We start from the raw sequence: 24,706 nt of genomic DNA, 5'->3' as shown, positions 1-24,706 counted from the left end.
AATACTGATAGGACCTTCCTGAGGGATCTAGCACATTTATTGTCCTGAATTCCGACTCACCTGCTCCCCCACTTTTTAGCCTGTGCTGGGGATCAAACCCAGCGTCATTTTGCCCAATATTCCAATAACGAATGGGAGTGACAGTATCTACATACAGGGTTGTTGGGGAGGACCACCTGACATGAAGGGGAACGTGGCAGGTGTGGATGGCGTAGGCGTCAATAATCTGCAGTAAATTCACAAACCAATCAGTCCCCCTGGGAATACTGCTATCCATCCTCCAAGTCATGCGTGCTGCTAGCTGCGAATCCCTCCCCGCGGACCTCTCCCTTTCTCGGAGAGAGTGAAATGCGACCGGGTCTCTTTAAGGGCGCCCGGGCGGGCGGGGGAGGGGGCGCGCGGGGCTGGACGTGCGGCGGGGCCGCGCTCGCTCTGTGTGGCCCAGGAAGGAAGCCGGGGCCGCTGCCTCCGCCCGCTGGCTATGCTCCTGCGACCGCTGCGGGGCTGGGCCGCCCGGGTACTGCGCAGCGCTGGGTCTGGGGGCGCCGGGACCCCCGCCTCGGGCGTCTGGCCGCGGGGGGCGCAGCGACGCGCCTGGCCTCCGGGTAATTTGTGCCTTTGCTCCACCTCCGTGGCTTCGCGCTGCAGCCCCCGCCGGCCTGACCCCGAACGTCCTCCTCCCAGCCGCGGGACTTCCCCCGGGCCGCGGCGAGGGGCGGGGGCGGTCATTGGCAGCACCTGGTCGCGCGCCGGCGGCGAACGGGTGGGGCCGCGGGGTGCGCTCCTGGCTCCCAGGTGGACAGTGGGGCTTTAAAGAGCCGGGAGGACGCAGCCCGAGGGGCGGGGGCGGGGGCCGCCTGGAACTTTCGGGCCGGGGCTGGGACCCTCGGCGGGGTCGGGGGAGGGGGTCCTTTGGCCTCGGGGAGCTGCGTTAAGCCGGCCCTGGGCGGACGAGGCGCCCGCGGTGGTGAGTGGGTTAGATCCCCGCGCCCTCCACCCTCGCGGTGACCCACCCCTTCCGAAATGGTCGCCACCTCTAGGGCCAGCTGTGGCGTCGCTGGCCTTGGGCTGTTGAGAGGCGACTCAGCACCACCTGTGGGGCGGGTGGGTGGAACGAGTCTTCCGGCCCCAAACCCAAGCCCTGTGCCAGCTCTCCCCAAAGGCCCAGTACAGGCCTCTCTGCGTTGTCATTTGTCGGACTCCGATCTGTGAAGACCCCAGATATAAAATGAGTGGAAAACCGGAAGGTATAATATCCTAAGTGAAAGAACCTGGTCATACTTGGGGCTCAGATGTGCTTACAGGACCCAGGCAGCCTCTGCGGTGTCGCAAGTAGGTAGGCCAGGTGCCCTGCCTCCACCCACCCAGGGAAGGGCCCAAGAATAGAAAATATTTTTAGGTCAGGGAGCAAGCATAAAAATTACTGTTTGTGGTCATTTGAGTGCACAGAAAAGTGAGTTGTTTAAAAAGTAAGTCAATTTAAAAATTGTTTTCCTTTCTTTTGTAGATAGAGAAAATGAAAAAGAGAAAAAATCAGTGGTAAGTTCCTCTTTTGTGCGCATTATCATAGGTTAATTCTTATTTATTTTTGAGGAGGGGAATAGAGGAATATGTGTACATAGTAAATAATAGAAAAATCACCAGGGATAAGAGCATCTGTTTCCATCCCTGGGCCTCAGAACCCCTCAGAGGCCACCTCTGTAACCAGTTTCTTGTATGTTCCTCCTTAGAGTGTACACAGATAGGAGCATACGTGTATTCATATTCTTTTTTTTACATTGTTGATAGACCTTTATTTTTTTATATGCATTGCTGAGAATGGAACCCAGTATCTGTCTCACGCCAGACAAGTGTGCTACCCCTGAGCCCCAGCCCCTGTATTCATATTCTTTAGGTAGATTTGGACTGCAGCTTGAGGATTGATTGTAAAAGTATTGAAAAATGGTCAGCCTGTGTGGGGAAGGTTGGTTTCACTGTGGCTTGGGTAGCCCAGATGTGAGAGAAAGATCTGCTGATTGCTTCCTTCAAATTGTCTAGTGCTGAGAATGGTGGGTGGAGAGGGGATCTGAGAGAATCCTTGAGGGTCCATAGGTATGGACTCAAAGTCATTCAGATGTCTTGGGGAGGTCCTGGTTCTGGGGTGGGGTTGGGGCTGGTGTGTGGCTGAAGGTCAAAGGAGGCCGAAGTTAAACATATCTATAGGGATGTTGGGTTCTTCAGCTGACTGGGGTCAGGAACAATGTTTTAATCACCATCAGTCCATGGGCTCAGTTTCTTAGGGGAGCTGGAAGTCAGTAGCTTCTGTAGCTGGGGAAGAGGTAGCTTGGTTGGTGGTGGCATGAGTATGTTGGCCAGGGTCTGCAGAGGCTGGAAAGTGTGGGCAGGTCCGTGGTGTACTCAGGATGATGGAGAGGGCCTGGAAAGGAGTGACATTGCAGGGAGGGGGCTGATGATTGACATGCTTGAGATTTATGAAAGTTTAGTGAAATTATAGGAGGGGGTGAGGTATGGCAGTGGCCACCATAGAAAGGGAGGGGAATACAGAGTTGGGTTGGATGAGAATTTATGTATTATTGTTAATTATTCAGCTATGATCCTCTTCTAGGTGCTTTCAGGTGTCTGATATGTCCCCAGATACATAGTAGCAAGTCCATAGAAAGTGGTATCCTGTAACCATTCGAGTCTTGTGAGGTCCTTTGTGGGAGACACTGCATGAGGACCCTAGGAACCAAACAACTCATGTCATTAGGGAGCCTGAGCTCAGTCTAAAGGGGGCTACGTAGTAAACAGGACAGTGGTGGATCTCAAGCAGCAGAGAATCTGGGGACTATGAGGAAGCGGGCAGGGGGCTGACGATCGATCCTTGAGAAACCTTGATGCTTCTGGATGGAGAAGAAGGAACAGCATATGTCACTGACAAAAGGAAGAGAACCTGTGGGTTTGGACTTGTGGCCAGTTCCTAGAGAGTGGCTGGGGAGGGCTTGAGGGTATGCAGAGGGACTGGGGATAGATCCTAATATCTATAGCCACTGAAGGATTTTATCCCTGTCTCAATCTGTTTTATGCTGCTATGATAGAATACCACAGACTGGGTACCTTCTAATGAACAGAATTTTGTTTGACTTGTGGTTCTAAAGATGGGGAAGTCCAAGATAGAGGAGCCAACTCTGATAGGGCTTTCTTGCTCCATGTGTGTGTCATCCCATGGTGGAGAGGATGGTGGAGAAGAGAAAGAAATTGGGGAAGGGGGTCCAATTCAATCTTCCATCAGGAACCCATTCCTGTGATAAATAACCCACTCTTTCAGTGATGTCATTAATCCATTCCAGAAGGCAGTCCTCATGACCTAATCAACTCTTAAAGTCTCACCTCTCAATACTGTTGCATTGGGGATCAAGTTTCCAATACATGAAGTTTGAGGGATGCATTCAAATCATAGCATCCATGTGCAACATGATTTGGTTTGCCTCTCAGGGAGAGACAGTGGCGGGCTATGGGTAGAGTGCTGTCTGGGGTGAGGCTGGAGGTAGAGAGGCTGGCAAGGAGGTCACTCCAACAAGGAAGAGCAGAGGCCTTTAGCTAGGGGTAAGTGGGTTGGGCATTGACTGCAGATGAGTGGAAAACAGGGCCCAGGCACATTACTGATTGATTGGTGTCGCTGGGTAAGGAGAGGTGTTCAGGGTGTGGAGGGTGTTGAGTGGATAGTACAGCTATCACATAGCATTATTACAATATCAAACCATTGAACACTACAATTTTTATAATAGAACAGTTAGAAGGAATTTAACGTCCAACAGTAAGATTTAATGCATTGTTACTTATCTTATGTGATGGAATATATAAGCCATGAAAAATCATACTGTTGAAAAAAATAACTGGATGTGGTGGCACAATAGCTATGGAAATAATCTAGATGCCCTTCAACAGGTGAATTATAAAGAAATTATGGTATATATACACAATGGAGTATTACTCAGTCATAAAGAAGAATGATTATGAGATTTGCAGGTAAATGATGGACCTGGAGACTTATCATGCTAAATGAAATAAGGCAGGTTGAATGTTTTCACTGATATGTAGAAGCTAACCTACAATAAGCGGGGAGAGGAGAAGAATAGATATTTAGATATAGATAATATCTATTATCTAATAGATATTAGACAAAGGGGAGTAAAGGGAAGGGAGGAAGGATAGGAAAAGGAAAGAGTGCAATAAATCCAAAATAATTTTCCTATGTACTTATATGAATACACCGTAGTGAATCACACCATCATGTACATTCATAAGAAAGGGGTTCTAGCTAGAATAAGACATATTCCATGCTTTTACAGTTATGTCAAAATGAATTTTGTCTCATATATCTAAAAAGAACCAATAAAAGAAACTGGAAAAAAAAAAAAAAGAAGAATTGGGGTTGTAGCTTAGTGGCAGAGTGCTGCTGGGCTCAATCTCCAGTACTGGAAAAATAATTCAATAAAGACTTTTTTTTTTTTTTTAAAGGACCCAGTTCAATGTCACTTAATATTTAAAGAATGAAGAGAAGACTTCCCACTTTCACCCCCAGACTCTCTCTCCTATTCTCCTATTCCTACTCTCTCTCTTAACCCCTATTGTTAAGCATATGACTTTCTCTTAATAGTATGAGAATTTCAGTTTATAATATTTTTTTCTTGTTTTTTCCCCTAGAAACAGTTTACTTTTTTTTTTCCATGTAGGTCACACAATGTATTTTCATTCTTATTGGTTTGTGTGTGTGTGTGTGTGTGTGTACTTTTTTCCCTTTTATTACTCTTTTACATAGTACCTTCCTGTTTCTTTCTTTTCTTTTTTTTTTTTTTAACATATGTGGAACCACACATTGCTTATTATGATCTTCTGGAACCAGAGCCACTTGGGCCTCTATCACTAGCAGTGCATAACTGAGCAGAGCCTTGTCAGAATTCTAGGACAATAAGTTGGAGGGTTCCAACCCAAAGTATGATTCAGACAGTCTGGATACTACCACATTTTTGACAATCCCCTTTAGGGCTAGGGGTGTAGCTCGGTGGAAGAGCACTTGCCTAGCATTCTTGAGGTCCTAGGCTTGATCCACAGCACTGCAGAAACCAAATGGAAAACAAGCCTGTCAAACAAACAAAAAGCCAAGCTCCGTTGGTGCTTTAGAAGCAGGTGCCTGAGCAGACCAGTGACGCTCAATCATGCCTGCACTTAAAACCACCTTGGGAGCTTTAAAAGTTACTGAGGTCCTGGGCTGGGGATATGGCTCAGTTGGTAGAGTTCTTGCCTCACATGCACAAGGCCCTGGGTTTAAATCCTCAGCACTGCCCCCTCCCCCTCAAAAAAGTTACTGAAGTCCTGGTCCTGTCCTCAAAGATTGTGGTGTGATTGGTCTGGGTTGTGGCTTCCTTGTAGAGCTTTTAAAAGACTTCTGGATGATTCTAACACATCACCAGGACTGAAAACCACCACTTCCAACTCCTTCTCCATCTATTACTTAATCCCTAATAGATCCCAGAAGGCTGTTTGTGGCCCCTCCCACTCTTGCCATGACACCCCCTCCCCAGGTGAAGTTAGTGTGAGCAGGGTGTAGGTTCAAGCTGTTCCTTCTTCCTTTTTATAAGCCTCATTGTTTTTTCTTCCGTGAAAAATGTTAGGACATGTTTTTCAGGTTCTGGTCAGGTTAAATGTGATGATGGCGTATGTTATCTATCTTAAGGCTTGACCTATGACAAACATCCTTGTTCATTTTTCTTCTCCCCTTTCCTAATACTTTATAGTCAGTAACTGCTTTTTTTTTTTTTTTTTTTTTTTTTTTTTTTTTGAATTAAGATTCTAGATAACATAACATGTATTACTCTACCTTAAAAACCACTGATTAGACTCTGGTTGAGGAGGTAGGATGCTTACACGTAAAATTGAACAGTCCTAGGTGAGGGCAGATTTGACTGGGTAGACAAGCTGTGTGTGAATTGCTGGAAAGGAAGGTCTGGTCTAGAGGGACCACTTGAGCCTGCCATTGGGGATACAGGGGTGACATTTGTTTGTTAGTGCTAACAGTGGGACTCTGGGGATTTCTTAAGGAGGGATTTTGGTTTACCTGTCGAAATCCTGGACTGAACCAATAATGCTCTTCACCTAAGATCTCCCCTAGAAATTATCCCCTAATGTTCTTTTAGGCACTCAGTTTCCATCTCTAACGCACCTTGTCCTTTGCCAGGTCTGTGTGGAGGGCAATATTGCAAGTGGGAAGACCACATGCCTGGAGTTCTTCTCCAACACGACAGACATCGAGGTAAGGCATCCACATGGGGTTCTAAGGAGCTTGAAAAGCCTTGATAGGATGGTTTATAGGGGGCGTGGCCCACCCTGTCTGTGGAAATATAATGCAAGTCACAAGTGCAAGCCATGTACTTAATTTGACATTTCTAATAGCCTCATTTAAAAAAGGCTGGCGGGAGGCGGGGATTTAGTTCCGTGTAGAGTGCTTGCCTGATACGTGTATGACCCTGGGTTTAATTCCCAGCACTGCAGAAATGAACAAACCAACCAAACCAACAAACAAAAAGAGAACATTTAAAGAAAAAATATTACAAATATTATCATGTCAACGTGTAATCAGTATAAAATCATCAATGAGCTATTTTGCCTTCTATTATCATACTAAATCCTTGGAATCTAGTATGCATTTTATACCTAATAGCATCTTTCTCTCTCTCTCTTTAAATTTTTAGTTGTAGATGGACACAATATTTTTATTTATTTATGTTATGCGATGCTGAGGATTGAACCTGGTGCCTCATAGTTTCGCAGCAAGCACTCTACTACTGAGCCACAACCTCAGCCCCACTAGTAGCATCTCTTAGTTTGGACTACAAATAATTCCCAACTTATGATGGTTCAACTTAAAATTTTTGACTTTACAGTGGTGTAAAAGCAGTATGCATTCAGTAGAAACTACTATGATGCTCATAGTATGTAGTTGGTAGATTAGTTGTAAATGCATTTTCAACTTGGGATAGTTCCAAGTTGAGGTAGGTTTATTGGAGCATAACTCCATTGTAAATTGAGGAGCATCTGTAGTCAGATTTCAAAGTTGTAATAGACTCACCTGGCTCATGGCTGATGTTTTGGACAGTGCGGGTAGGTATAGACCTCCCACCATGTGGTAAGGAAAAGAGTGTATATGTGAAAGAAGAAAAGTCAGGCTATTGTGTAGGGTTAGAATATTACAATGTGAGATGTGGGATATCAGGGTCCAAGCAGGGGAGGATTGGTATGTATAACCAGGTAATATAATTTCTAGTTCATTGAAAGCCCAGTGTCTAAAAATAACCTCATAGATGTTTAAGAATCATCTCTACACAAAGAACCTGGTCCTTCCTCCTCATTCTAGATTTTAGTGGTATAATCATTTCTGTTTATAGCCCCTTTTTGTTATAGGTTAAGTGTCTGTTATCTGAAATGCTTGTGATCAAAAGTGTTTCATATTTGGGATTTTTTTTTTCAGATTTGGAATATTTGCATATGTATAATGAAGTATTTTGGGCACGAGACCCAAGTGTTAACACGAAATTCTTTTTCATCTTATATACATTTTATACACATAGAAGGTAGTTTTCTGCAATATCTTTAGTGTGTCTGTATTCTGTAATCTGTCATGTGAGGTCAAGTGTGGACTCTCCCACTCATGACATCATGTTGTTGCACAGAGAATTTTGGATTTTGAAGCATTTTGGACTTTAGATTTTCAGAATAGGATGTTCAAACTGTACCCCAGATCTTACAATTTTCATACCATTGTAGTACTTTTCTCTCCTTCCTTCCTTTTCCTGTTTTGACTTCTATTAAAAACTTGTGTGGTTTGATAAATAGACATTATACAGCCCTGGTCTTGCTTGTGCTTATGTGCTGCTGGGCAGAGATGCGTTGCTATAGCAGGTCCAAGACTGCTGTCATTAGGCCTGCTTGCAAGGTTGACCCTTGGCTAGCATATAGGAATGTAGGTCTTGGGAGGATTTCTACCATTCTTAACTGATGGGAGTGGCTCTCTGTGCCTAAACTCTGCAAGCAATATTTTTTATGTTGAACGTCTGTTTTCTTCTTGGAAACTTGATATTTTGGTATGTACCAACATGTGTCAGGCGGTGTTTGCCTGTTTGATTGAGTATCACTGAAAGCCATGAAGTCCTAGATTCAGGTCAGCTTCCCTGGTAGACAACATTTTTTAATGAGCTATGATAGCTCATTGCTGGGGGAATGAAGTGAGTCCTATGTGACTACACTGGGTGAAGACACTTATAACCTTATGCCTCACTTCTCCCCAGGTACCTTTTCCTTTTGCTGATTTTGCTCTGTATCTTTTCACGGTAATAAATCAGCTGTGGGTTTTGTATGCTTTGTCTCCTGGATTATCAAACCTGGGAGAAAAGAGGGTCTTGGGAACTCCCCACATCTACCTGGGGTATAACTTTCAATGGCACTTTAGAAGTACTTGTATTCTCATTGAAGACCTTGGAACCAGTCAATGACTGTCAATGACAGTTAATATTTATCTGATGAGTATACTACTGTATCCAGGCACACATTAAATGTTCATCATATTATCTAATTGATCAAATCTTTACCTGAGTAGTTCTGTAGTTGTAAATGATATGATCAATTGGCCTATAAATTTACATGGTATGATGGCTAGTTTTAGCAGTCAGCTTGACTGGATTAAAGAATATAGTAGTCTCCCCATCCCTTATATGTGGTTTTAGTTACCTGGGGTCAACCAGTCTGAAAATATTAAATGGAAAATTCTAAAAATGAACAATTTATAAGATTTAAATGGCATGTTGTAGTGGGAAGTACTCACTGAAATCTAATGCCATTCTACTCCATCCCAATCAGCATGTGAATCATCCTTTTTCTCGGTGTATCTACATTGTATACACTACCCTCCTGTTAACTTAGTAGCCATCTCAGTTATCAGATAAGCTGTAATTATATCACACTACTTGTGTTTAATTTACCCTTATTTTACTTAACGATGATTCCAAGGTGCAAGAGTAATATGCTGGAAATTTTATTATAGTATATTCTTATCATTGTTCTATTTTAATATTAGTTACTGTGCCTAGTTTATAAATTAAACTTTAGGTATGTGTGCATAGGAAAAAAAGTAGTATGTGTAGGGTTTGGTACTATCTGCAGTTTCAGGCCATCCACTGGGGGTCTTGGAACATATCCTTCATGAATCGTGATGGTGAGGGGATACTGGAGACAACTGTACCTAGAGAACTGATAGATCATTATTTCTGGATGTGTCTAGGAGGGTATTTTCAGAGGAGATTGGCGTGTGAGTTGGTGGACTGAGTGGGGAAGATCTACCCTCAATGTGGACAGCAGCATGCCATTGGCTATCCAGAGACCTAGATAGAACAAAAAAGAGAAAAGAATTTTCCCTCTCCTAGAGCTGGGACACTCCTCCTCCTAATCTTGGACATCAGAGCTCCAGGTTCTCCAGCCTTGGGACTTCAGGACTTAGACCAGAGGCCCCTGGATTTTGGGCCTTCAGCCTCAAAATGTGAATTACACCATTGGCTTCTCTGGTTCTGGGCTTCAGACCTAGACCGAGCCACGCTACCAGCATCCCTGGGTCTCCAGCTTGGAGACGACGGGTAGTGTGACACAGTTCTCAGCCTCCATAATCACCTGAGCCAATTTCCCTAATTAATTTCTCTCATGTTGTAATTTTATATTTATCTATTGGCCTGTCTCTCTAGAGAACCTTGATTGATATACGTGACTAGTATGTGGACGGTCAGGTCCCAGCTCAAACTCTCTGGCTGCAGGACCATAACCTTGTTTGTTTCTTCTGTGGCATGAAGAGCTTGGTTGACATTAGGAGGACCACTCACCCTTCAGATATCAGCTGATCTTGGTTGTTCTCAGATCCTGTCTGGAAGTTACAGGAGGAGGCATCTGGATGGAGTTGTGGCCTGAGAGAAGGTTGCTTAGCTGTTTTGTCTTCCCCCAGCCACCCAAATCTTGACAGTGCTGACTCTCCTTTCAGACTTACATGCTCTCACAAAGCTCAGAACTAGGGAACAGCAGCTCTGATGTGATCTTTTCTTTCTTTCCAGGTGTTAATGGAGCCCGTGTCCAAGTGGAGAAATGTCCGTGGCCATAATCCCCTGGTGAGTGGCTTATTTCTCGTACAAACTGCCAGCTTCCCCTTCAGTGCCTGGGAGTGGTGATGCTGACACTTGAGCCTGTTACAGCTGTTAGCCGAGTTGGAGGAGAACAGGAGGAACAAGCAGAAAATGGTGGCATGTTGGTTTTCTAAGTTTAAAGATCTCTGAGGCCCCGGTGGGTGTGCACAGAGCCCAGGAACTTCCTATCTGAAGTGGCTGTTAGAAGCCAAGTCTCTTTGGACCTACCCCTCCCCACCCCACTTCCAGGACCTGCTTCTAAGTGACCAGGTTCCTTGGTGAACCCTGATTTGAGTTTGTGTTTGGCAACATCTGGTAATGGTGTGCTCTGGCTCACCCTGAAGCCACCTGTCTGCTCTCCCAGATGGACCTAGAAAGCAGAGTCTATGGTGTGCATGTTCCCCTTCCTCCTTCCGTATTCAGAAGGTTGTACTCTGCCTGCTTGTAAGAGATAGCTAGAATTTGGGTCCTACCTGAGAGGGCTTGAGAAGGGGATGTTGGTTCTGGGCTTCCACTTCATGACAGGGATAATGAGTTTCATTTTTTAGCCGAGAAAACTGAAGCTGAAATAGATTGTCCAAGGTCACACAGTGGCATATTGACTATGTAGGTTTGAACCTTAGACTTGGAAGCCTGTTCTTTCCCTTCCTTTTTAGCAATGCAGGACATTTCCTTGTCTGGTTCATTAGACCCTGGGTTCTACTGCAGGCAGGGCCAGTGTCTGTTTTGTCACTGTTATTTATTAGAACATAGTTACACTGCCTAGCCCTTAATAGGTGCGTGATCATTCATTCATACAGCCAATATTTATTGCATCCCCCCACTTCAAAGCCCCTGTTCTCCTGGCCCAATATTTCAGAGTGGGGAGGTAGGAGACAGTCAAATACAGAATGTAGTGGGTGGTGATAGGAGCCATGAAGAAAACCAAAGAGGTGAAAAGATGTTATTTAAATAAGGCAAAAGCTGTCAGAGTCTTTGAATAAAGAATCCCACAGAGATGGAAAAGAATTTCACCTGTGTGCATGTGGGAGAAGCTGGAATGCCAGTCATCTTTGTGTGTAACAAAGAACCTTCAGAAACATTCATATTCTCTAGAAGTCAGGGAGGACCAGTGCTTGATTATAAAGTAAGACAGCTTGAGTTGCAGATTACAGGGGATACATCACAGGGCAGAATCATAGTCTCAGGGCAGGGTGTCCTTGGTACAAATAGCATTTTCAGTGAGAGTATTATAATAAGAAATAACAACATGATTATATAGTTGTACACAAGTTTCCATTCTGGACAGATGAGCAAGATCAGTGCTGTGAGAAGTGTTGGTTCATCACTCTGATTGGCTCTCTGTTGCAGAAAGGTGTCTGTTGCTGCAGTTGTCTGGCTCCTGACTTTTCTGAGACTTTCTTTCATCTGCAGTTAGGAGGGTCTGCGGTTTTCTGCTTAGAGTACTGGAGTGTCATGAGTTTGTATCACAAAAGTTTTAAAAATAAATAAATGAGTAGAATAAGATTATTAGTGAGCAGACTATGAAGTGTGACGTGTCTTGTGTCTGCAGGCCACTGAGAGATTTGGGGTGGGTGAACTTCTCTGTCAGATGGCAAAGCCAGGGAAACACATTTCTGATAAGGCTGACATTTGAGCAGAGACCTAAACATAAGGGAAGGGGTAGTCACCTGGAGGAAGAGTGTTCCAAAGGAAGAATGGCAGGTGCAAAGTCCCTGAGATGGTCATGTTTGCAGAACACTAAGAAGTTCATGCAGTGGAAGCTGACTGGCTAGAGGAAAAATGGTAGGAGCTGAAAGAGGATAGCAGTGATTCTCTAGGCCCCCAGGAGCCATGATGAGAGTTTGGATTTCATTCTGAATGCAACATGAAGTCCCTGGAAGATTCTTGAGTAGGGAGGTGTTGGGAATAGGCTCATTTTGGCTGTTGGATGGAGAACAGACTACAGGGGACTCAAAGAACATATATTGAGCGACTGAATGCATGTTCCCTAGGGAACATCCCAGCCCAGCTATTACTAGCTGTTCTGTAATTGCTTTAGTGTCTTTGTCCACCCTATTCTCCAGACTGTGACCATAACTGGATTCCTTTTGGCCCCTGTCCGGCCCCATGTAGATTTTTGAGATGACTTTCAGTGACTGGTAGACCAGGGTCCTATAGATGCCACTTTGATGTAATGTGTTGCATTCTGCTTTTTGCAGGGTCTGATGTACCAAGATGCCTGTCGATGGGGTCTCACACTGCAGACATACGTGCAGCTTACCATGTTGGACCGGCACACTTGTCCTCAGGTATGTTTCACACACTCAGTTCCAACCTTGTCAAACAAAATTTTCTTCAAAGTAGAGGTATGTGATTGCCAGAAAGGAACTCTCACAAGGAAGCCCAGCTGGATCTTTAGTGCTGCATAGCTTTCTCTGCCTGGGGCAAGGTTTTCTGTCCCTGTAGCTTTCTGAAGACCAACCATCAGGATCCTCCACCCACCAACTTGTGACCTCAGGATGGCTGCCCCTGTGCCATCCTGAGGTCACACTTTGCATGATCTAGTGGGTCCACTACTGGACTCAACAGCATTTAATTCACTTCTCAAAGTGTGGTTCCTGGACCGGCAGCAGCACCATTACCTGGGAACTTGTTAGAAATGCACATTTTTCTGGTCCCATCCCAGATCTGCTGAATCAGAAATTCTGAGGATGAAACCCAGAAATCTGTATTTTATCAAGCCACCCATATGTTTGGAATGCATGCTTTATGTTGCACTGATCTAACCTTCGTAGGGTCTGGCTTTTAGTTCAGATTCTTGAGGGAAAGGATCTGATTATTTTAGCATGGGTCAAATGGTCTTTAGTCAGGTGTTGGGGCAAGAGCACAGAACAAGTAGGTTGCTTAAGGCCCTCTATCAGCAGGGACCTGACTAGGGGTAGATTCTCTTAGAAAATAGGGTGGATTGGGAGACCCTGATTGACACCTGTGGGTCAAAGCTATCAGCACAACCTGAGATATCAGTGTTAGAGGCTGTCCATGAAGGGGACAAGATATCCCCAGAGCCAGTTATGTTAGTACAGTGACTGGGCTGGGCAGTTTGATCTAGATCAGGGTACTGTCAGGTATAGTTATCATTCTTCTATTGACAGAGATCTGCACCTTCTATTTTATTTTTATTTTTTTGGTGTGTGTGGTACTGGGGATTGAACTCAGGGTCTTGTACATACTAGGTAAGCTTTGTATTATTGAGCTATGTCCATGACTCTTTTTGTTTTATTTTAAGACAGCATCTCACTAATAAGGCCCAGGCTGACCTTGAAGTTTGGTGAGATTAAAGGCATGCACCACCATGTCTAACTGATCTGTTTCTTAAAATTGGAAGATATAAGCAGAACCTTTTTGACAACTATGAGCTTCTTCCCAGTTGTCAAATCAGAGGAAATGTAGTCAGTGCTTTTCCCCTTGGCTTATCCCACTTTTCCCAAGTAGGCACTCAATTGCAAACTCAAATTGTATATAATAATATAAGAATGTAATGAGACACAGGTGGCAATCTGCTAAGTCTGTCCAGAGACAGAAAAAACTGGACAGACTAGGGAGAATGAGCAGAAGGAGAGAGGTGACTAAATGGGGAGCCAGGGGAAGATGGGCAGCAGTGCTGCAAGTTCAGAGAGGATGGAGGGAAAGAGAGACAAGCAGGGAGAAGGCATAGGTGATTCCCTAGTTTCAGCTTTGAATGTGTCTTTGATTTGCTGGCCAAGGGCCCATGGGTGTCATGGGCCATGACAAGTGAAAACAGTGTTTGTCCACTTGGCATCAAAGGTAAGGGCCTCTCCTGCTTCCTGAAGGGACGGTGTGGACAAAGGGAAAGGTTGTGCGTTGAGTGCTCTGTGATGTCTGGTCATTCCCTTCCCTGCCAGGCACAGCCCTTCCCAGTTTCCACAGGCAGAGCTCCAGAATGCCGCCCCCACTCCAGCCCCCTGGGGGCTCTACCTCATTCACACAGGTCCTTTGCTTAACCAGATCCATCTTATTTAGGTCCTTAGTCACTATATCATGCTTCGAGAGATGGCATGTGGCAGTTTTTCCAGTACCTCCCCACCTTCTAGTTGAGTTTCCTATCAAAAGAGGCTGCTACTTTCAATTCACAATAGCTAAGTCATGGAACCAACCGAGGTGCCCTTCAGCAGATGAATGGATAAAGAAAATGTGATATATATGCATAATGAAATATCACTCAGTCATAAAGAAAAATGAAATTATGGCACTTGTCAGTAAATGGATGGAACTGGAGAATATTATGCTAAGTGAGATAAGACAATCCCCCAAATCTAAAGGCTGAATGTTCTCTCTGATATGCGGATACTAACCCATAATAGGTGATGGTACAGGGCGGAGAGGAGGTTCACTGGATCAGACCAGGTGGAGTGGGGGGAAGGTTGGGGGCATGGGAATGGAAAGGACAATAGAATGAATTGGACATAACTTTCCCATGTTCATATCTGAATACACGACCAGTGTAACTGCATATCATGTACAGTCACAAATGGGAAGTTATGCTCTATGTATATATGATACGTCAAAATACACTCTACTGTCATGTATAACTAAAAAGAACAACAACAACAACAAAAGAGGCTGCTGCTGTTGAGCCCTCAGTCCCCCTTTCCAGGCTGTCCTGGCAGCTTGGGGTGGGATGTGTGTGGGCGGACCTCTTGATTTTTATGTTCAGCAAAGTTGGGGGATGTGACTGGGGCTGGGTACAAGTTTTTCAAGGTCTTCTGACCCCCTCCTCTTTGCCTGAGTTAGCAAGTCACCTTTTTCCCCCTTTAGATGATGCCTGTTCGACTGATGGAGAGGTCACTTCACAGTGCAAGATACATTTTTGTGGAAAACCTCTATCGAAGGTACCATAGTTTGCATTATTGATACTTTGTTATACCATTGACTTTTTGAAAGGAGATTGTAACTTGTTCATTTAGTTGACAGATGTGGAGCGCCGGCTGGGTGGTGCCAGTTATGTTGCCACAGTAATGCTGTTAACAAATGACCCCATCCCTCTGTGGCCACAGCTACCTGCCTTTGTTACCAGGCCAGCGAGGGTGGTCTGCTGGGTGGCCGTCTTACCTTGACAGGGCTCAGTTGGACATCTGGGGACTGGCTGGCCTGGATGGTCCCTGGGGCACTCGTCTCTCGTGCTCATCATCCTCCCTTTGGGATCATGCTCTGAGGAGTAAGTTCAGCATGAGCTATCATGCTGCAGCAGCCAGCAGCCCTGTGGTCTACAGAGAGTCTGCTGTCTCTGTGCCTCTGCCCTTTCCCCCAGGGGTGCTGCCCTCTGGCTTCCTTGGGGCCTCTCTGGACCTTGGGCGTCATGAGAGCGAAAGCCAGCCCTGAAAGCCGTCTTCAGGACCCAAGGCTCACTGTGCAGGATTTCCTGTTTCCTGCACCTGGCCTGTGGTTTCGTCATTTCACATTTGTTGCCTCAGGTTTTGGTGGTTGGGGTTTTGTTATCTTTGTTTTAAAGTTTTCTGGGTTTATTCCTAGGCCTGGAGTCAGGCAGTTGTAGGCCAGAGTTCTTTTCTCTTGAGTGAAAAATATTTTGGGCCAGAGCTAAAGGGATGAATGGGAGGAAGAATAGAATTTGGGCTTTCTTTGTGGTCACTCTTCCTCTGGCGCCAACTCCCTGTATGTTCACCTGCTCTAGTATCCTTACTGAAGTCTGCTCATGGCTGGCCTTGCTCTTCTCTTGGGTACCACACCCTCCTGCAGCTCTGTCAAGCTCAGCTCTGCTCCTTAGAGGGCATGAAGGTCATCTTAGGGACAAGGGAAGAATGCTCTTCTCTAGTCTCTGCCAGGCCCTGCCATTTGGTCCCCAAGGCAGGGCTGCTTATGCCCTACTCTCCTGGAGCACCTCCCTTAAACCTTTCCCAGCTTCTTAACCTCCTCTGTCATCACCCCACAGGACTGGAGTGGTCCATGGCTGGGCAGGGCCAGCCCTTACCATGACCTGCCAGGACCTTCATCCTCCTTCAGTCAGAAGTGCCCCTCACTGCCTGGGTGTGTCCACTCTCCCCGTGGCCAGCCTTGCCACACCTAGGGCTGTGTGGGTCCCACACTTAGCAAGTCTACACTCCACTGGTGGAGGGGTGCAAGGGTAGGAATTCTTCTCCTGGACCTTCAGGAACCCCTGACTACTGCTGGGCTTGTGACCTTCAGTGGCTACCACTCCTGTCCCTTCCCTGTCTGTGTCCTCTTGGGCAGAGGACACTGTGGGAATTCCAGGAGCAGATGACAAGGTCTCTTTCCCACTCCTTGGCTTTTTCTTCTTTCCCTTTTTTGTTGCTTTTCTTTCCTTTTAGGTTAACATTTATTTAAAATTTGTAATAATGCTCCCACCCCTACTTCCTGATTTGAGAATATATTGTTAAAATTTGGAAAATGCAGACAGATATAAGAAAAACAATAGAAGTCTCCCATAGTTCCACAGTTCAGAGCAAAACCCTGTTAACCTTTTGGTATTTTTCTTTCCAATTGTTTTAAAATTTTTAAACTAATGTAGTTATGCATAATATTGGTTCATTTTGAAATAGTCTTACAAGCATGGAATATAATTTGTTCCAGTTCAGTCCCCTGTACTTCCCCTTTCCCTCCTCTCCTCCCTCCTCCTGTTCCCTTTCCTTTGTTCTACCAGTCTTCTATTTATTTATAGTTTTTTTAAAAAACAGTGCATTATAATATACATAAAGGTGAAATTCTCTGTGTGGGGGTGTGTGTAAATGGGAGTTTGGTTATTTCGTTCCACTGTTCTTCCTTTTCCCCATCCCTCCTTCCTCTCCCTCAATCCCCTTCCTCTACTTCACTCATCTTTCTTCTGTTTTCACGGGATTTCCTCTACCCTTTATTTTTACTTATTTTGGTGTAGCTTCTACACATGAGAGAAAACATTCCACCCTTAACTTTCTGCATCTGGCTTATTTCATTTAGCATGATGTTCTCCAGTTCCATCCAATTTACTAGCAAATGCCATAATTTCATTCTTCTTTATGGCTGAGTAAAACTCCATTGGGTATTTTATATACCCTGTTTTATATACTACAGCTAGATGGGCATTTCTGCCCGTTTTCTTTATGCATTTACCTGTTAATGGGCATCTGGGCTGGTTCCATAGCCTGGCTGTTATGAATTGTGCTGCTGTAAATATTGATATGACTGTCCCTATAGTGTGCTGATTTTAGATCTTTTGGATAAATACCAACGAGTGGGATAGCTGGGTCATACGGTAGTTCCATTCCTAGTTTTTTGAGGACTCTCCATACTGCTTTCCATAGTGGTTGTACTAATTTATAGTCCTACCAACAATGAGTGAGTGTACTTCCCCCCCCACATCCTCCTCAGAGTTTATTTTTATTTGTATTCTTAATAATTATCATCCTGATTGGACTGAGATGAAATCTCAGTGTAGTTTTTATTCGCATTTCCCTGATGGCTAGAGATGTTGAACATTTTTTTCATGTATTTGTTGGCCATTTGTATTTTTGAGAAGTGTATATTTAGTTCTTTTGCTTATTTATAAATTGGGTTATTTGTTTCTTTGGTGTTAAGCTTTTTGAGTTCTTTACATATTCTGGATATTAATTCCCTAGCAGATGAGTAGCTGGCAGAGGTCTTCTCCCTTTCTGTAGACTCTCTCTTCATGCTCTTGATTGTTTTCTTTGCTGTGCAGTAGATGAATATTTTTGAAAATTTGCTTGGGTCATACTGTATATGCAGTTTTATATTCTGCTATTTTCATTGAACATCGGATTCTGAGCATTTTTCACATCATTAAATATTATTTTATAACATCATTTTTCAGTTACTGCACAGTTTATTTATATAGACAAACCAAGATTTAGTTGTCCATTATTTTAAATAGTGCGGCAGTGAGCACCATGATTATTTTCACAAAATAAATTTCTAGGAGTGAAATTGACATGCTTATTCACCTCCCAGCCTGAATGCTGTCTCTGTTGTCAGGGGGCATGTTTTAAAGTGACTTTCTCTGTTTGGAGCTCAAATTTCAAATGACTCTCCCGTCTTTCATTCCTGGGGTTTTTCTACCTCATACCACAAACCATTCCCTGGGGATGGGAGGTCAGGAGCTCCCAGGTCCCAGCATCACTTCATGTTCAGCATTTTGCGGACTCCATTGTTCTTGGTGACACCCTTTCAACAAAAGCCATCCCCAGATCGTTTTGGGGGAAATGGCACACAGCCCAGAAACTTTCTCATGGGTGAATAAAACCAATGCAACTCTTGCTCCAGTGGGAAGATGCCCGAAGTGGACTATGTGATTCTCTCTGAATGGTTTGACTGGATCGTGAGGAACATTGATGTGTCCGTTGATCTGATAGGTAAGACAGCCCCTCCCCCGCCTTCTGGCCTGTCCATTCCCCTGGGCCCAGTGAGGATGTGCTTGGTGGGGGATGGGGCGCTGGCCAATGGTGATTTTTTTTTTTTCTCCCTATATTTATTTAGCCTTCTTCCTCTCAAAGAGCAGACAGAATCTGGGGGCTTCTGGTTGCTCATGGAGAAGAATCTGACCCTTGGTTCCTTAAGCTGTCCTCCCCTTGGTCAGTTGCTTTCAGACCTGGATCCATTGTGATTTCACGGATTTTCTGGGTTGTGAAGAGAGGGAGGGACAGAAGCTGGACATTTACTGAGGCCTGCCTTGTGCCAGGTCCTGTGCCAAGCTCTGTTTGTAGATAGAATTATATTCAGCTCACAGTAACCCTTTGGGGCTGATGACAGGGAAAGGGAACAGAATTGGGGGAATGAGGGTCAAGGTGCCTCTTTGGTTACACAGCTGGCCAGTGGCAAAGCTGAGAGCTGGCTCTCGTCTGTGTCTGGCTCAGGGAGGTGATAGTTCCTTTCCACCTGACCTGTGTGCTTCCTTCCCCCTCCCTTGTCTTGCTCCCAAGCCATGAGCAGAGCAATCAAAGCCATGTATGTTTTTTGTCCTCAGTTTATCTCCGGACCACTCCTGAGACCTGTTATGAGAGATTAAAGAAGAGGTGCAGGCAAGAGGAGAAGGTCATTCCGCTGGTAAGAGAGCAGAGACCTCCATGGCAGCCTGGCTCCCTCTCCCTGGCCCACCTCCTGTGATATCATTGTGCAGTTGTCTGCTGAGAGATAAACAGGAACAGGAACAGATTAGGGAGGGGGTGAGCTCTGACTTCCTCTGTGGCTGGAGCTTTTGGAGATTCAGAGCTGCTTCATTTGGTCCTTGACACCTCCCTCTCCTTCCTGCTGTGGCAAGCCCAGGGCTTTCCCATCAGCCTGCTGAGGGTTGCCTGGCTCTGTGCTCTCTGGATCCTCACTAGAATATGAGTTTGGGGAGGACAGGACCGAGCCTTTTGCTCCCTGCTGCATCCAGTGCCTAACACAATGCCTGATGGAAATAGTGCTCAGTGCTTGGTGGTGCTCGCTTAGTACAGGGATGCTTTGCCCTTCTGGGATCTGGCCTCGGGCCATGGCAACTCTAATTGGGCCATTATAACAGGTTTGGACTATTCTCCTTCCCTGGGTCTTCACTCCCCACATCTCCCTCTAAAATCAGCCTCCAGGCTGCTACATGGGTGATATTTCCAATAACAGGACCCTATTCATGTGATTCCCTAGCCTGAGCTCCTCCAAGGTGTCACTGCTGTCTAGAAGTCCCTGCTTTGGAGCACAGTACATGAGATCTCACATCACCCTGCCCCATTTGCCTCTCTGGTGTTGTCTCCCTCCACTTCTGCTTTCCATGCTCTGACCACAAGGAACGGGTTGTGACTAGGGACGTGTGCCAGGCACACACATACACACCACGATTAGGCAAGTGTACCTTTACAGAATGTTTTCCTTTGCCTTTCAAGTTCTTCTCAGATGTCCTGTCCTTCAGCAAGCCTTCCCTGAACTTCCCCCATCGTATTCTCCCTGCCCATAGGCTTACTGCAACCACAGCCCATAGGAGGACATACTGATAGTATTTGTTTATGCCTTTGTTTCCCAACCCTTAAAAAACCCTTATTCCCTCTGTGTCCTCAGCATGTGTCCTGACGCCTAGTAGCTGCCCAGTTAATATTGAACTGAACACCTTTTGTGAGCAGCTGCACCTGCAGATACACAGAGGCTGGGCAAGCATTTAGTGGGAGCTGTGAATTCAGGATGACTGGACTGGGTGCCCTAAAAGGGCTGTCCAACTCCTGAAGCCCTGCTCAGCCTGGGTTTACCCTGGACCAGCAAGGAACATTCCAGTGTTGAGGCTGGTGCATGGTTTTGGGCAGCTCCTTTGAGATCCTAGAGGCAGGAGTGATTGGAGGTCGAGAGTGCACTGGAGCAGGCCTCAGATGGGCCATGCTACGTCGGGGCATAGCAGCTCTGTGTGATGACCCAGATGTTCCCAAGAAATGCTATCAGGAGTCCCTACAAAACATTACCCATGTGATTGAACAGTTTTTGACAAGGTCTGTGGGGCAAATCTGGTTTCTGGTACCCAGGGAGAGCTCAGTGGTAGATGAAGAGGTGGCTGCATGGCTTACTTGGGAGCTTCTGGGATAGCACTTGAGGAGGTCCCCAGGGGTGGCCAGCACACACTGGCTGAGAAGCGACAGTGCGACACATGGGTAGAGGCATGGGTGGCTTCAGTCAGCATCTGTCCCCTTTCCCCTTGGGTTGCATCTCAGCAGACGTTCTGCCAAGATGGTGGTCTTTATAGTCTGGAGAATCCCTCTGTGACGAGTGGTCTGGTGGGGTGGAATCAGCAACGGAGGGTCACAGTGCTTTTGGTGGCGAGCCAGAGAGGAGGATGCAGAGGTGCTCAGGGCTGGGACAGCTGTCACTGAATGGCTGTGGACCCTCTCACCCGGTGAGGCAGGGCAGGCTGGCTGCTGGTGCTCTGACTGATGCTCAGGCCCGTGCACTCAGCACATGGCTGCGTTTATTGCTGCCCCCTGAGCCAGGTTGACTGTTGCCGTGTTCCTTTGTCCAAGTCACTGCCTTGCGACTTGAGCTTTCACTTGCTGGGACTCTTGGTGGGGGGCCTTTGCTCCCCGCTCTTCTCCTGACAGCCTGCACTGTGTGTTTCCATGGCAGGAGTACCTGGGTGCTCTTCACCAGCTTTATGAGGAGTGGCTTATCACAGGAAGCCTTTTCCCTGCCGCCGCCCCTGTTTTGGTAAGTCCGTCTCCCTCACAGGGCAGGAGGCTCTTCCACAAGCAGTGACCCGGGGAATGTCAGCCACTTTGTAGATCGGGGAAGGGCTGGGTCCTTCAAGCTCAAGGATTTGGGAGGAGGAAGGTGGACGGTTAGAAAAGGCTTTCTCTCTCAGTCTGCATTTTTCAATGTGAAGTGACAGACCTGAGAAACCGTCTGTCCCAGTGCTCTTATAACTGGTGATTGCAGTAACATGTCACTTACCAGCATTGGCTGCAAAGAAACACCCCAGGTCCTAGGTTTGGACCTTTTGGGATGGTGGTCCCTCTGCTGTGACCTTCCTTCTTTAGTAGATGACATAGAGCTTCAGTTTATCATTGCTTGGTGACTTAAGTCATCAGAAGGAACATCAGTTGCTGTTCTGGGCTGTCACCTAGTGATGCCCTGAGGAGTCTGTGCACCCAGACTACTACCGTTTCTGAGCTCCTGAGTTGGCTTTTCATAGTAACCCTCTTTTCTCTTGCTGACATGTGCCATTTCTAACTGACACTGATGTGTCTGCCCCTCAGTGTTTCTCGCGGTTTGTCCCCTGTGTTCTGATTTTCTGTTCCCGAATGTCTTCAGGCAGGCCAACAACTACGAAGGCTGCTCCACATACAGCAAGGGATCATGAGCTTTCATGCATGGCCTTGGACCACGAAGGCACTCATGGCTCTTGCAGGCATCTCCTTTGCTGCTGGCAAAAGAGAGATTATTTTGATGGATTTTTAAAGAAGTTTATGTTTTTCTCCTTTTAAAAAATTGGAATTTATAAAATGATGAGAAGAAAAAAAATTATTCTTGATCTCACTGCACAGACAACTGTGGTAGATTCTTAGGTGAAAGTCTAGTTCAGAGGGCAGACTTCCCCAGAGCTGGGAATGTTCGACCCTCGTCTTCCTTTCCCTCTCCCTGTGACCTTGGCTTCTCTGCCTTTCCCTGCCTCGCTCTGTCACCTCCTTCTTCCTGTAAGGGAGGACAGTGTCCAGCTCAGTGCAGCCCCATGACCTCTGTGTTTCATTTCCAGGTGATTGAGGCTGACCACAACATGGAGAAAATGCTAGAACTCTTCGAACAAAATCGGGCCCGGATATTAACTCCAGAGACTTGGAAGCATGGCCCATAGGTGGAAACGTCTGTAGGATCTCGTCAGGAAAAATTCTTACTGTAACCAAGTTAGCCGTTAGGAGCAGTTTGGAAAAATCTACTCTCAGGAGGGCCTTTTATCTGGCCAGATTTATTTTCCTAATGGTCTTTTCTCCCTGGCCAGTGTCTTCATCATGGGTCAATGAGAAGTTGGACCAGTGGTTTGTTTTTGTCGCCTCACATCTCTCCTGAAGCCCTCAGGATGGCACTTGCTGTGTGCTGGGTGTCTTCCTGGGCTCTGTACATTCAGACCACCAGGAGAGTGAGGTAGCAGCCTTATATCCCAACCAAGGAATCTGACGCTGAGAGGTTAAGGGGCTTCCCAGGATCACGCAGCCAACGTGCATTAGAGTTGGCGCCATGCAGATTTTTAGCCTAGGCCGCTTTGTCCTAAGGCCTGTCCCCCAGAGTCTGCCTTTCCTTGCCACAGACCCTTGCGACTTTGTGGGGAGAGCTGGCAGTGAGTGGAGCTGACCTCGTCTTGTTTGAGTAGTTCTCAAGGACCATCAGCAGTTCTTTACAACACTGCATTTTTTTACTTGAGCCCAGTGTTTGGTGGTTTCCCAGCATGAGGCTGTGACCCCTCAATCCCCTTGTCATCTGGACTTCCATGACCACAGAAGAATCACGTGTCATCTCATGATCAGTGCTCAGTCTCCTCTCTGAACCGCTGCCAGTTCCATTTAGGGAAATAGCATTGGGGGCCTGGCCACTTTGCCCTGTTCCAAGCTGGGGCCAGCCCTGGCTTCAAGGCTCTGTCACTCCCTCTTGTCCTTGTTGCCCTGGGAATTACTGACCATTTGTGGTCCAGGGAGAGAGAGAGAAGTTGCCTTAAGTCTTTTTTCTTTTTTTTTTAAATTAGTTATACATGACAGTAGAATGCACTTATATACTTTGATGTATCATACATAGATGGGATATAATTTCTCATTTTGGCCTTAAGTCTTTTTGACTTAAGAAGAGTATGAAACCATCTCCATTGGTTCAGAAAACAACTTGGCCCAGCTATGGCCATGCACTGAAGGCACAGCTGCCTCCTGAACTGAGTGGGAAGCAAGAGAAAGGAAGAACATTCCCTTTGGGGCCAGTCTGGACTGGAAAATCAGGGTTAGTGGACAAAGGCTCCTGACATCTGGGAGGTGGTCAGAGAGCACTGAGGAGACTGAATGCAAACAGGGGAAGGATTTTTGGGAGCTCAGGAGAAGCACAGCAGCTGTTGGCCTGTGCCCCACCCCCATGATGGACACCTGGGCAAGCCTGTTTGCCTCTCAACAGGTGCCAGGTGCTCCTGGTGGTCCACGCACAGAGTGCCAAGGGGTCAAGGACACCAGTGTCTGGCCCTTCCTGTTTGGACCAATTCTTGGGTTTTATCAGCAGGATAAATGACAGCAGCCAAGGTGGGCAGTGTCCATCAGCTCCTGTAGTCTAAATGCTGGTGATTAACCAGGAAACTAGGGAAGGCAGGAACCTTAGCTACCAGGGATCCTGACAGGTTGGGGCTGTCTTTGGGAATTTGTAAATGAATAGTCCACTGTTTTCCCTTCAGCTCAATTTGAGCACCTGTTTTTGGAAGAAATGTGATTTTTCTCTTGCTACATGGTAACCAATAAATCCTTGACTTAGACCCTGATGTTAATTTTCAAGTGTTTCCTGTGCCAGCAACTTCACTTCCTTGTAGGATCCTTTTGCCAGCAGGATGTTTTTATTTTTTAAACATGGTGTTTCCTCATAAAGTGGTATGCATGGGTCCAGAAAGATCCCCCTGTCTCCCCCCCGCCCCCCCACACACCCCGGACGCCTTGGAGAGGAAGCTGTGTGATCTCTAGAGGGTGCAGCTGGTTGCAGAAACCTCCCAGCCTAGAGATCACACCTTAAATGAATGGAGCCAGTGAGCACAAGAGCCGCTGTCTCCTGTGGCAGGCAGGGGTCACAGAGTAGCTATAAATGCCTCTACAAGCCAGGGTCAGAAAAGAGCAGATGGCTTATGGCTCAAGGGGGCCTATTTCTTAGACCTGGGGTCCCTGCCTAGACCCTTCTAGGAATAGCTCGAAGGAGCATGGCAAGGACTGTCATCCCTGAAGAGCCAGAGTGAGTAGCCAGGACAGTGACATTCCAGACTTGTTGGGGTCACCCCATTCTCACTCAGGCTGGGGATCCCTGGG

The 24,706-nt window shown here is 46.2% G+C and overlaps 1 protein-coding gene across 4 annotated transcripts; it reads left to right on the top strand.

Moving 5' to 3' along the window:
• Positions 1-445: 445 nt before the first annotated feature.
• Positions 446-24,174, top strand: Tk2 (thymidine kinase 2). Of its 4 annotated transcripts, none has more exons than XM_046434508.2 (10): positions 446-605; positions 1,508-1,539; positions 6,218-6,292; positions 10,128-10,181; positions 12,398-12,487; positions 15,015-15,088; positions 18,489-18,577; positions 19,189-19,268; positions 21,300-21,380; positions 22,426-24,174. In XM_046434508.2, exons 1-10 carry the CDS (start codon positions 482-484, stop codon positions 22,522-22,524), a joined length of 798 nt encoding a protein of 265 aa, XP_046290464.1. In that variant the 5' UTR covers positions 446-481; the 3' UTR covers positions 22,525-24,174. The 4 variants fall into 4 exon arrangements, with proteins under 4 accessions (XP_046290464.1, XP_046290467.1, XP_046290466.1 ...); XM_046434511.2 differs by lacking the exon at positions 446-605 and adding an exon at positions 777-795; XM_046434510.2 differs by lacking the exon at positions 446-605 and adding an exon at positions 1,108-1,247.
• Positions 24,175-24,706: the final 532 nt, after the last annotated feature.

The sequence above is a fragment of the Marmota monax genome, unplaced genomic scaffold (genome assembly GCF_021218885.2).
Source record: "Marmota monax isolate L192 unplaced genomic scaffold, Marmota_monax_Labrador192_F-V1.1 WCK01_AAM20220418_F8-fsc00024, whole genome shotgun sequence".
In the NCBI taxonomy this organism is placed as follows: Eukaryota; Metazoa; Chordata; class Mammalia; order Rodentia; family Sciuridae; genus Marmota; species Marmota monax.
This window is presented reverse-complemented; position numbering and strand designations above follow the sequence as displayed.